This window comes from Melanostigma gelatinosum (genome assembly GCF_949748355.1).
Source record: "Melanostigma gelatinosum genome assembly, chromosome: 13".
NCBI lineage: Eukaryota > Metazoa > Chordata > Actinopteri > Perciformes > Zoarcidae > Melanostigma > Melanostigma gelatinosum.
Genome location: NC_136646.1, coordinates 11,934,962 through 11,947,663, shown reverse-complemented (window position 1 = coordinate 11,947,663; position 12,702 = coordinate 11,934,962). Strand labels below are relative to the sequence as shown.

Here is a 12,702-nt window from a genome sequence, read left to right as displayed (position 1 = left end):
GCATCAACAACATCGAAACAACCAACAATAAAAAAGTTCATAAATAGAGTCATGGTTTTTCGCACAAATAGATGTAAGTTTGAATAGCTGTATATCGTTTAAGGAATGCTTCATAAATTAAGGCTTGAAACGATGCAGCTCCTTCTACCAATCAGGTCGATCATAAATACTCAACACAACCCTAAAACGTGCTTGTTGTCACTTTAAGTAAATTAGGGTTTTACGTGGAGTACGTGAAGGCATCAGTGCCCCGAGTACCGTCATCCAGCCATCTCCGAAAACAGACGATGAAATGCGTCGGGCTCTCCCTGGAGGAGGAGTACGGAACAACAGCTGAACTGTTTTTCGTTTGGTAGAAGTCCACTGTAGGAGTTTACAACTATTGATCATTTTTCACTCTTAATATTTTTGGACAGTTATTTTTGCCTACACAATCTGCACAATCGGGGTAATTATAACTAGTATGTGAATATATTTCCGGTGTTGTGAGCAATGTATTTGCAATGTGTTTGTGCTATTGAAAGGGGGGAAAAAACACAAAAAAAAATTCCTGTGAGATTAATTAATTCATTTTAACCATTGCATTAAAATGCCGATCAGAATCTATAATCGAAACCCATAGAGCGTCATGCCCTCGCGCATTTTGATGGCGATCTAGCACTCTGGACAGTTGCATCAGTTCCTGTGTGCGCGTGTAAATGGCTATGCCGTGGCTGCTGCTCCACGCTACTTTTTATTCCCAGGACGCAGAATAGTCATAAATCCTCCTCTGGCTAGGAAAGGCTGTGATCATAATAAAGACGTCACCCTCCTTGCTCGGGTTGGCTCGACAGTGCGCAGCTATTTGTAAGCTACAACAACAGCAACCTCCAGCACCATGCCTATGGATAACGCAGGGAATTCTCTGAGATCCCCTCGCCGTGTGGATACCATATCTGCGTCAGATCCATAAGAAATACCGCTTTTAATTGCTCCGGATATCTCGACTCGACTGTAAAAAGAAAAAAAAGAACCCAAAAAAACAAAACCCAGACAGGGACTTGATCGCGTTGCGATCTTTTCGCAACAAATAGGACGCAAGCCCGTGGATTTGAAGGTATTTAATAACTGCGACACTGGATGTACAGGCAGACGTGCACACGCGTCCGCTGGAAAAAAAAAAACGTGCTGTCATTGCGGTGCCTGGTGCGTACGTCTTTAAAGTGTTGCACATTTAAATGGATTCTCTGTGGCTCTGTCTCAACGGGGCTGCAGCTACAGGACGTAGCGCACTTTCATAGCTGAGGCTGAAGCGTGTGCACGTCTCGCAGTCCCGAAAAAATAAATGCACTAGAGCAGCTTCCCGAGCGCCGTTTTATTGTTGTACTTATATTGTATTCTGTTTCAGCTCAGACAAGTTGATGTGCACTGAGGTGCTTGTGAAACACAGAAAAAACTGTACTACGCACTTTTTTTCTGCTCCGCTTCGTATTGCTTTTTTTTTGAAGAGGCACGCCCACCCCTGAGCAGTGTGGACCATGCCCCGTGCTGTTGAATAATTCGACTTTACTGATTTGTTCTCACGCGATGGGTCTGTTTTGGTCATTGCTTGGTCAGTTGAAGTCTGGCCCTAAGCGATTTAAAGCACCAGTGTCAAACCCTTTTGGGGGTTTTTTTCCATAAAATTTCAGTTTTGTTTTGCAAACAGAGGGGGGCACTCTTTCAAATAGACTTCACGTTCCAGTAAGGGTGAATGGGGAAGTTGTATGTCTGTGAGAGGCAGGAGGAGAGAGAGTATGTTGTACTCACCTTATAATGTAGTAAAGACTTAGTCATTTAACATCAATTATAGAATGGGACTGTTACACCAAACTATCAATTATGAGCATACCAACATCCATGAGTTGTATTATTGAGAATTATTGTGATAGAATAGGTGGTGAAAACTGATAAATTCATATACGTTTGCAATTGAGTCCCACAGACACTTTGAAAAGTCTTGTAGGAATATTATTGAAAATTCCTAAAATAAATGTCCAAGATGCAATCACTCTTTTGATAGTGCACCGTGCACTTTTTATTGTGGGCCAAATAGTATCTCTGTCTTTTTAAAGAGAGTCATGGAGGAAACAGCTGCTGCAGCTCCGGCGCCTGACACGGATGCTGCCCCACCAGCCCCAAAAGCTCAGCCTTCCTCCTTTGTACCGTCCCGCAGCCTGCTGGAGTGGAGACGGAGGGTCAAGTCTGAGTACATGCGCCTTCGCCAATTAAAACGCCTCAAAAAAGTAGAGGAGGTCAAGGTGGGTCAACACAATTATTAACATTGCTGCAAAACAGGTGTTTGTTCAATTCATGCATGTGTACTGTATATGCATGGCGTCAGGGGCTTGCAGTATAAATATTTTTTTTATATGCAGCACTCACTGTGTGTGTTTATGCGTCTTTCAGGAGTTCTGACATGCTCTTTGTTCTGTTTGATTCCAGACCCTGTTCAGGTCCAACAGGCAAAAGATTGAGCAGCAGACAAATCTCCTGAATGCAGAGTGGTCCAGGCTCAGGATTCAGTCCATCCCTCTGTCAACATCTGGTGGAGCTCTGGCCAACAAGAAGGTGTGTGTGAGTGTGTGGTAAAGAGAGTAGAATAATACCCTTTGCGCCACATAACTTCATATAACCTGGGTTATTGTAGTAATCTGAAACCAAAACGAAAATAAGCTGTGAACTATGCTGCAGTTGCTTCACATTGGACACTAAAGTAGTGCGAAGATGACTGTAAATAATAAATATTACGGCCATTCCTTTAGATTAGGCTCATGCAATAAAAATGAATTGAAACTATTGTAACTTTGCACATAGCATCCTGCATGCACTGTCCAGCTATGTGTTCGTGCCCAGGCTGCTCTGGCTTTCAAGTAATCCAATTATTATTGTGTGAATGTCTTGTGAGAAACAACTCCTCATCTCCGTCACGTTGCATCCTCCTTAGCAGCACCAGTGTTCTGCTCTGATTCCCACCTGGTTGTCAAGTGTTCCTAAAATATCTCGGAACAAAGCTGTGTGCCAGAAATGGATCATAGCATGCAGCCTAAGTGTGGTTTCTATCCCCTGTGGGAGCTCATAATACAAACAACAACCTGAGGGCATGACAGCATTTTTCTCTTCCCCGTGCTGTCAGATTCCCCTTTATTGTGTTTACTGGGTTTATTCTTTCCCTGTTGGGGTGTCGAGCAGCATGTGTATTTGATTACATATATATTTGAAAATTGTCCAATAATGCTGAGGACCGCTCTATTGTCTTGTCATCCCCAACGCACCTCCGCTTCTCTTACAGATGTGCACGGTGGAGTTTGGCTTCCCAGAATTCAAAGCTCAAGCCATTGCCATGAGACCACTGTCTACAGTGGCAGGAATCCCCTTCATGTACTCTTGGTCGCCGCTGCAGCACAACTTCATGGTACGACATCAGATCACAACGCTACTTTGACATTTTTACTGGCCGTAGTGGCCTCAGAAAGCATCACGGGTGGTGGCGTGACAAGCGCCAATCAGCTGGTCGCGTACCTGTCTTGATGGGAGTTTTTGTTTCTTAGGTGGAGGATGAGACATTCCTCCACAACATCCCGTACATGGGCGACGAGGTGCTGGAACAGGACGAGGCCTTCCTGGAGGAACTCATCGACAACTACGATGGTGTCCATGGTGACAGAGGTGTGTGTTGAATGAATAATGTAGCGCCTGTCATATACCTTATATCACTGCAGCATTACCTTGGGACTTTTTGTTTGTTATGTGCTGATGATGCAGCCTGGAAGCGTGTGGAAAACATCAATGAATATTTAAGGCATTGGCACTTTAGCTTCTGACATGTCAACTGTGTCCCAGAGGGCGGGTTCATCAGCGACGAGGTCTTCAAAGAGCTGGTGGAGGCCTTGAGCCAGTACTCTGACCACGAGGAGGAGGAAGAGGAAGAAGCAGCGGTGACGGAGGCCGTGGCGGAGGTGACGGTAAAGAAGGAGGATGAGAGAGCGATGAGGAGGAGCTCGGCGGAGGGTTCGGAAGATGCCAAACCTGGCGCTGCGGCATTCGTCAGGAGGAAGAGGAGGAGCACCACTGAGGGTGAGCAAGTCTTCAGCTGCGCTTAGACTGTGTCCTGTGAGGGAACAAGAGGGCTGTGCAGCATGAACAAGGCTGGCACTGTTCCTTTCATTACACTGTGCTGCTGCCGCGAGGTCGCCCTGCCGCAGCAGCAGCGTTTGCACGTTGCATTGTTTGCTTTGAAGCTGCCCCTCTGTCTCTGCATGGGTACGGTGCGTGTGAGGGAAACCTGTTCGTCCATTACACTGATGTGACCCGGCTCTTATTACAGAACTCATTGAACTCTGGCACCAAGCTTTATGTGAAACTTAGTGATTGTGAAATGGAAGCACACCTGGATAAACAGTCACTGAGGCCACTGGTGCACGAACACAGCCATGAATGAGGGGCCATGAATAAAACATATTGGGGGGAAAAGAAGTGTTTGTGTAACACCACGGTTTTCTCTGAGAACTGTTTTTTTGCTAACCGGCCTTGAGAATTGGGAAATCTTTTGTACCATTGCAAAATGTCTAAAAGAACACATTGCGTAAGGTTTATTTGTGAATCGGTATCAAAAGCATGACATGCGGGTAAAACTGTGTTATTTGTCTCTTTCTTTCTGTCTCCCCAAAGTGAGGGACTCGTCCAGCACCAAGAAGGTCCCCAACGATAACATATTTTCCGCCATCGCCTCGATGTTCCCTTACAAGGGCACCACGGAGGAGCTGAAGGAAAAGTAAGAAAAGTGCAGTTGAAACTGTGAATCCATGCGCACAATGCCCGAAACAGGCCGTTGCCTAGTGTTCACCATGGAGACGCAAGCTGTCAGGGAGGAAAGTAATAATGGTGGCTCTCCCTCTCGGGCGCTCTGACTCAAAAGGAGCAGTTGGATCAGCATCTGAAAGAGCTTTAGAAAGAAACACCTACGACTTCACACGCCACTCACACCGACTTCAATTCAGAAGCAGTGCTGCGGTAAAGGAATGTTTTACACATGTGATATATTTCTACTAACAGGTACAAAGACCTCTTGGAGCCCCCCCGCCCGGTGAAGCTGCCCCCACTCTGCACCCCCAACCTGGACGGACCCTTTGCTAAGTCTGTACAGCGGGAGCAGTCGTTACACTCCTTCCACACGCTCTTCTGCAGACGTTGCTTCAAATACGACTGTTTCCTCCACCGTAAAGGCTCGATTTATGTTGATTATTATTTCTCCTGCGGTGTGATGTGTCCCAGTGAGATTGTGATTAATACTTATCGATGCACAAACGGAGAGTCAAAATACGTTTTCTTTCTTTTCATAAAGCTTTCCACGCTACACCCAATGTTTACAAGAGGAAGAATAAGGAGATCCGCATGGCGACCGAACCATGTGGTGTGGACTGCTTCCTGTTAGAGGTATGCCAGCCTAATCGTGCATTCTGTTCGCTTTCGTGCATGCTATATATCGTGCTGTTTACTCTTTTCCCCTGTCCTCCTCTGAAGAAAGGGGCTAAAGAGTTCGTGGATCAGAATATGCTGCGGTCGCAAAGGTCTCGGAGGCGCCGAAAGCAACAGCGTCCCACCAGCTCCAGCTGTCCTGGACCGTCTGCGTCTGTTGAGGAAGGACAAGAGGGCTGCAGTGACCCTGAAACCACCTCCTCCTCAGGTACGGCTCTGATCCAACAGCAACTGGGTCTGGATCTGCTTTTGAAGCCACCAGGTGCTTTCTCTATTCCAGGCATGAGGTTCAGTTGATCTATAAGTTTTTTTTATTTCTACTTTGCTTATGACTATATATTGCCTGTTGTTTTGAGATTAACATTTTTTCAGGTACTCCAAAGTAAATCTCTTGAGGCCTCACACAGTCATATATTATTTGTGTTTGTGAGTCACCGTATGACTGAGTGGAGGCGTCATTTACCAGAACCTCCCCCAAATCCCTCCCTTTCTGGAAGGTTGTCTGCTCCGACTGCCCGTCAGAAAAGTGAAATTTGGCCGAAGATGATAGCTTGCAAGTCACATCCTGCTCTCTCCTCTGTCTCCCTCCCTCCCTCCCTCCCTCAATCTACTCTCAATATCAGCTCTCCCTTGCCAAGCAAAATAAACCAGCCATTAGCTTTGCATGCTACAGCCCCAAGATAAACACAGTGTTCCCTCTCCCCCTCCTCCTGCTGTGGTGGTGTTTTGTTTAACCATTTCCGTTGATATCTTCATGCGGAGAACGGCGGGAGGGAAATAAGAGCAATCTCCTCTTGTCTCTCTGTTGTCCCCTCCTCCTCTGGACCTCTTAGGTTGTTGTTCGTCGCTAACAGGGCCTCACTGGAAGTCTCTGCTAGTTCTGGAAACCGCTCGTGCTCAGCCAGTGACTCAGCAGACTCCCTCGCACGTGTTGAGATAATGTGGGGGGGGGGACAGATTGTTGAGCAGATTAATAAAAAATACTCAGCGCTGGAGCATGTGGCCACGGAAATGCTGCATTCAGCCTGTTGCCAAGCAACATTCGGCTCTCTGCCTCGAGCTGTGAGTGTACAAGCGTTTTGAATATCCAAAAAGCTAAATCAAAGGAATGGTCCCCTGTGTGTGTGTGTGTGTGTGTGTGTGTGCGTGTGTGTGTGTGTGTGCACACGTGCAGATACACAAAGATGTAACCCAGAAATAGCTGCATGTGTGTCAGTGGAGGGTTGTATTAGCCTGACTGTGTGTGTGTGGGGGCAGGTAAAAAACTAAAAAAGCTGTCAAAAACATTTAACCAAGACAAAATAATAGAAAAGAGTTTGATGAAGCGAACTGTTTGCCAAGAGTAGTGCCACTAAAGCTCTTTTCCTGTGTGCGTAACAGAGGAGAATTCGCGATGCCAGACTCCCACCAAGCCCCGTCCAGGGGACGGCGACGGGGAGCAGCAGGCGTGCTGTGCGGTCCAGTGGAGCGGGGGGGAGGAGTCACTGTTCAGAGTGCTACACGGCACATACTTCAACAACTTCTGCTCCATCGCTCGCCTCATCGGCACGAAAAACTGCAAGGAGGTACAATTGTTCACACACTTAAAGGGATACTTCCCCCACAAAATGACCATCTGCATGTCGATTACTCACCCTGTGGTACCGTGAAGTCTCGAAGAAGACTTAGTTGTTCTACATTAAACGGAGAAAAAGTCTTAATGAATTGAGGTGAATGGGGGGCCGTGTTTAACAACAGCAAGAAGTGTTTTGAATATTCAGGTCGTAGCGAAGATGCAGGTGTTTCTAACTGTGATTTATTCATTCACTGGCAAATGATAGCACACGACAAATTGTGGCTTTAGATTTAAACAAATGATGGTAAATGTAGGATGAAAATCTGAATTTTCTTAAAGGAATACCAGCATTAGCACTGCACTCCTACTGTACGACATAGTCGGACTCATAGTGGATCGTTTAAAAGAGAAACCAGAGATGCCTACGTTACCCACATAGCAACTAATGTAGCAATGAGCGGCTCGCCCGAAGTAGAGATGAGGTGCGGTGTGGTAAGCTAACTTCGTATTTTTATTTCAAACTTGTAGTCTTCAAACCCAAACAACTCTCAACACTTAAGTAGAGAAAGGACACCCACATAAAACAAACCCATGGAAAGGGAATGGTGACAACTAGGAAATAGCAGCAAGAGGATTTCTGTACAGCAATTGTGAGTTGTTAGCCGGCTCATCTGTTTACTAGCTGTGTAAGTCATAATGAACAAACAAATACTTTCTGTAACTATTGCATAACTGAAGTATAGACAGCATACTTGATTTCTGTTGTGTTTGGGCCAGTGCGAGTATAATAGCTCATGTATCCTGTGCCTGTGGTTTTGCGGTGCGGATAATTGGGCTGACGACGGAGAGAATGGCATGTGGCACCATAAACACGGATGCTTACCAGATGTGACGTCTCCCAAATTCTCCCACGATGCAGTCGGTCAGCCTTTAGACATTCCCAGACGTCAGTCAAAATGAGTGTCATGTGCGTAGCGAGGCTTGTGGCGAAACATATTACAACATCTCAGTTTCAAAACTTTTGACTTTTGAGCACAACACACGCATAAAGAATGGGTAAAAAGCAAGACATGTTGAAGCAGCCGTGTCTGTTTACGTCCACCCTTCTTTAGCGCCTCTTGTGACATGTCCAGACCAGTCCAGTATTGAACTGTCTGTCACGGCCCCTGCTGCTATCCAGAGGACCCCGCCCACTGCTTAGCTGAGAGGACAGCCTGAAACCAGCTGCATCATTATGTATGTCTGTGTCCTAGGGAAGAAGCCAAATCTGGGTTTTGGCCGCCAGAAGTATGTGTGTGTGCGTGTGTGCGTGTGTGCGTGGGTGTGTGTGTGAGTGTGTGTGTGTGTGTGTGCTGCAGTGGAGTTTTGATAAGGTAGGATGGAGGGGGACGGATGTTCTATGGCGTAATCGCGGCGATGTGCTTTTTTCCGCTTGTTGGGGCAGAACATGACACAATGTAATTGCAATGAAGAAAAAACAGAATTTCTTCACAGTAGTGTACATGTGTAGTTAATTAGCAGGATATGTTGTTGTTGTTTAAGTCACTGTCACTTTCCACAGGTGTATGAGTTTGCGTTGAAGGAAGTCCTCATCCATCGTGTTCCTTTAGCCGACGGAGGCGTCGCGCCCCAAAAGAAGAAGCGGAAACACAGGCAAGACATCTCCTGTTGCTCTCCCTCGCTCGCCCACCCTTTGCTAACTGATGGAAACATGAAGATAACATGACCTCCTGCAATCTCTTGTCTTTGTGTTTGTTTGATGTGGCAGGTTATGGGCAAAGATTCAGCTCAAGAAAGGTATGTTCACCTGAAAAAGAACAAACGCCACAGCACAACTATTACCACACTATGCATTCTGAGACATGACGCAGTTCACTGTGCCAGTCTGAGGGCTTTGTCCTCTGTTGCTCCAGATAACTTGTCCAATCAGGTGTACAAATACCAGCCATGTGATCACCCCGACCATCCGTGCGACAGCTCCTGCCCGTGTGTGATGACCCAGAATTTCTGTGAGAAGTTCTGCCAGTGCGAGCACGAGTGTGAGTGTCACCTTTTTTCCCCGCGTACTCGATGCTTCTTCTTTCTTCCACAAGCAACAAGACAGAAGTATAGCTCTCTCTCTCTCTCTGCCTTGTAATGTTCAAGGGAAATAGTTTGTCATAACCACATTTTCCACTGAAAGCCTTTTTTCCCCAGGCCACAACAGAGCATGGCAGCAGAATGTAAAACGACTCTGCAGTGTTCTGCAGTGGTCTAGAGGAGAAACTGTCCTCTCGCCGGGGATAGGTGGGTGTCTGTTTAATGCAGAGCTGTGTTCACAATGAGGCATTCGCTGCAGCAGCATTGACCTAGAACAGTGTTTTCCCAAAATGGCCACATGGTAGAGGAATGCATTTCTCTATTTTGCCCTCTGGAGATTTTTACAACAGAGGACGGGGATAAGACCTACGACGGAAATATCTCGCAACGGTTTGGAAAAAGATGGCTTCGCCTCATTTGTTCATCCGTTGTGGGGCTCGGTCACCTCCCCTCCCTCCCTCCCTCCCTCCCTCCCTCCCTCCCTGCCCGACTGGTACCTCGCCTTTTCCCGTCGCAGAGGAGAGCCGGGGCCGAACAGGAAGCAGCCCCCGGTTGCACATGTGTGTGCTCTGAAGACTTGGAGAGAAATCAAAGGGATGTGACAGGCTCTGTGCCTGATATACAGCATCATCTCCAACATCAGTATGAGTCAGGCAGCTCCAGCTCAACAACGCTTGATGATGCAGTCACATAAAACCCCGCGCTGGCCGGGGATTCGCAGGTTGAAACGGCAAATGCGTACCGACAGTTTTCCCCAAGCGGAGACTGCTGCAGAGACATCTCGGTGATTCCTGCCCGATCCTTCCACTCATCTGCCCGGAGGGTGTTGTGTTTCCTCTGCAGAACTGTATTTCAGCATATCTGCCAGCAGAGGTCTCTGAGCTTCTCAGCTTTACTCAGCCGTTGAGTGTCTGTGCTGCAGCTGCATTGTGGCGTGGAATTATCCATCATAATCATATTGTGTGCTCTGCCAAGTCATATCATGTATATTCCTTCAGAACAGCTGCGTGTCCTAATGTTTTTCCAGGCCAGAACCGCTTCCCAGGCTGCCGGTGTAAGACGCAGTGCAACACCAAACAGTGTCCGTGCTACCTGGCCGTGAGGGAGTGTGACCCAGACCTGTGCATGACCTGCGGCACTGCAGATCACTGGGACAGCAAAGCCATCTCCTGCAAGAACTGCAGCATCCAGAGAGGCCTGAAAAAGGTACACACGGACGCTTGAGGGTCGAAATGGTTGCATGTTTCAAACCTGATGTTCTGTTGTTAGTGTAGATTGATATGACTTGTGGCGTCCTAACCTACTTGTGACTTCTCTCAGCACCTGCTTTTGGCTCCATCAGATGTCGCCGGATGGGGCACCTTCATCAAAGAGCCGGTTCAAAAGAACGAGTTCATCTCTGAATACTGCGGAGAGGCAAGTCCATGCAGTTTCGTCAGATTAGAAAATATATATGTATTTTAGGCTTGATTGAAGTTTTGTACTTCGTGTTTATTATTCCTATGTGTGTGTGTGTGTGTGTGTGTGTGTGTGTGTGTGTGTGTGTGTGTGTGTGCGCGCACGAGCAGCTGATCTCCCAGGATGAGGCGGACCGACGCGGAAGGATCTATGACAAATACATGTCCAGCTTCCTCTTCAACTTGAACAATGGCAAGTATTCCCTATTCCTCCACTGCTCATAACCACACCATGTTATATGCTATTTGACACATTCCCCAATGTGCTCCATGTCTCTCGGTAGACTTTGTCGTGGATGCCACGCGTAAGGGAAACAAAATTCGCTTTGCAAATCATTCAGTTAACCCAAACTGCTACGCAAAAGGTAAGACAGAATCAGTTTGTTTTGCTACGGAGTCAAACGTACCTTGAGTTTAATGCTGTGTTTGTTGCCATTTGCAGTGGTAATGGTAAATGGAGACCACCGCATTGGTATCTTTGCCAAACGAGCTATCCTGCAAGGAGAGGAGCTCTTCTTTGACTACAGGTAGAGTCACAGGCCTTTTAGTGACTCCAGCAGGTTCGAAGTAAAATAAAAACCAGACCGTGCGGTACCTTGTGGTAAACTAACCAGTATCCGTAGTTCCCGTATACTAACTCTGACTTTTCATCCTCCACAGATACAGCCAAGCGGATGCCCTCAAATACGTGGGAATAGAAAGGGAGGCCGACATGGCGTAGCTACAGCTGCTGCCTACCTCCGTAACCGTCCCCTCAACCCTTCAGCCGCCCACTGATGCTTCTGTCCCTCTCCCGTAGCGCCACATCTAGCTGACGAGTTTCAATGAACAGTCGCTGTCTCTGCCCTCTCTGCTGCACTTCTAAAAATAGAGAGTCCCCCCCCCCCCTCTCTCCCCTCTCATCTGCTCTCCCCTCTCATCTGCCCAAACCCTGCCCCACCTACCTGCAAGAGTGTATACGCCAAGCTTATGAAACTAAACTATTTAAAGTGGAAATACTATTAATCTGTTTCGCTTACCGCAGCAAGAGGATCACATGTTTTTTTTGTGTTTTTCTTTGTTTCATCTTGTTAAAAGCAAAGAGGTTGTGATTACCCATCATACAGTGTGTTACTCTCTAAGCAGTTGTGTTACTGTACTTATAGACCGGCTTTTTCTTTGACCTCTCAATACGTAACGCAAGCTTTTACATCGTACATAATGATGATCAAGTGAAATGCATGTGCTGTCTCTTGGATAAGCAAAAAACCCAATTATACGATGTTAGCACACAGCATTAGCTTCAGTCAGATTCTGCTCCGTGCAGTCTCTTAGTATTGTGGTGTACTGTTCCTCGGGAGAACTCGACCAGGTTCAACAGCTTTGTATGTTCTTCTGGGAGCGTTTTCTAGCGGCAAAGTATCACCACCACATCTTGATGGTGTGAGATAAGTTACTGTGCATTTATATCATTGTTCTGCAAAAGAAATAGGCAACCAGACAAGACACCGACTGACTGAATGTAACCTGTGGTGATGATGGTGAAGAGATCTCATCCCTCTTTTCATTTTCTTACGCATTAACTCGTTCTATTGGTACTCTGACAGATGTGCGCGCACATCAAACATTTATCATCACAGTTATATTGATCTTGAGGACTTCACGTTTTGTGAAGGAAATCTTTAAAAACATTAACAAGTCGCACGGTAAATGTCGTCGTTTTAAAAGTCATACAAGTGCCAAATGAGTCCACAAAAGGCTGAAATAGTGAGGATGTGTTGCACAACTAACAGTGTGTTAAAGGTAACCTTTGCAAGGTTGTGACCCTAGGAAAAGCAAAATGATCAGTGTTTGACCAAATATTAAAGTCCCCCACATGTGAATGTAAAATATATATTTGTCATTATCATCTTCCTTATTTGTTTTATATGTCCACCCTGTTTTTCATTTATAAAACATTAATTAAAGCCCACTCTGAAATGAGATCTTTCTCAAAAGGGATGAACAAAATGAGGAGTTTACTGCTATGTACAGTGTCTGCCTATAAAAATGAAAGTTTAACTTTATACAACATGCTTGTTCTCGTCCATGAGTTTGTCTGTGCAACAACATCTCACCTTAAATAACACATTGACA

At 46.2% G+C, this 12,702-nt stretch overlaps 1 protein-coding gene across 7 annotated transcripts; it reads left to right on the top strand.

Moving 5' to 3' along the window:
- Nucleotides 1–307: 307 nt before the first annotated feature.
- On the top strand, nucleotides 308–12,629 carry ezh1 (enhancer of zeste 1 polycomb repressive complex 2 subunit). 7 transcript variants are annotated; one of them, XM_079281875.1, is made up of 20 exons: nucleotides 738–1,096; nucleotides 2,094–2,279; nucleotides 2,464–2,589; nucleotides 3,311–3,433; nucleotides 3,570–3,687; nucleotides 3,862–4,095; nucleotides 4,690–4,792; nucleotides 5,074–5,237; nucleotides 5,363–5,454; nucleotides 5,542–5,704; nucleotides 6,877–7,061; nucleotides 8,613–8,704; nucleotides 8,820–8,848; nucleotides 8,965–9,090; nucleotides 10,158–10,336; nucleotides 10,451–10,546; nucleotides 10,699–10,780; nucleotides 10,872–10,952; nucleotides 11,030–11,114; nucleotides 11,248–12,629. In XM_079281875.1, the coding sequence occupies exons 2-20, from the start codon at nucleotides 2,100–2,102 to the stop codon at nucleotides 11,306–11,308; spliced, it is 2,319 nt and encodes a 772-aa protein (XP_079138001.1). In that variant the 5' UTR covers nucleotides 738–1,096; nucleotides 2,094–2,099; the 3' UTR covers nucleotides 11,309–12,629. The 7 variants fall into 7 exon arrangements, with proteins under 7 accessions (XP_079137997.1, XP_079138001.1, XP_079137996.1 ...); XM_079281871.1 differs by lacking the exon at nucleotides 738–1,096 and adding an exon at nucleotides 308–448 and having other exon boundaries at nucleotides 5,363–5,704; XM_079281870.1 differs by having other exon boundaries at nucleotides 5,363–5,704.
- The last annotated feature ends 73 nt before the right edge of the window (nucleotides 12,630–12,702 follow it).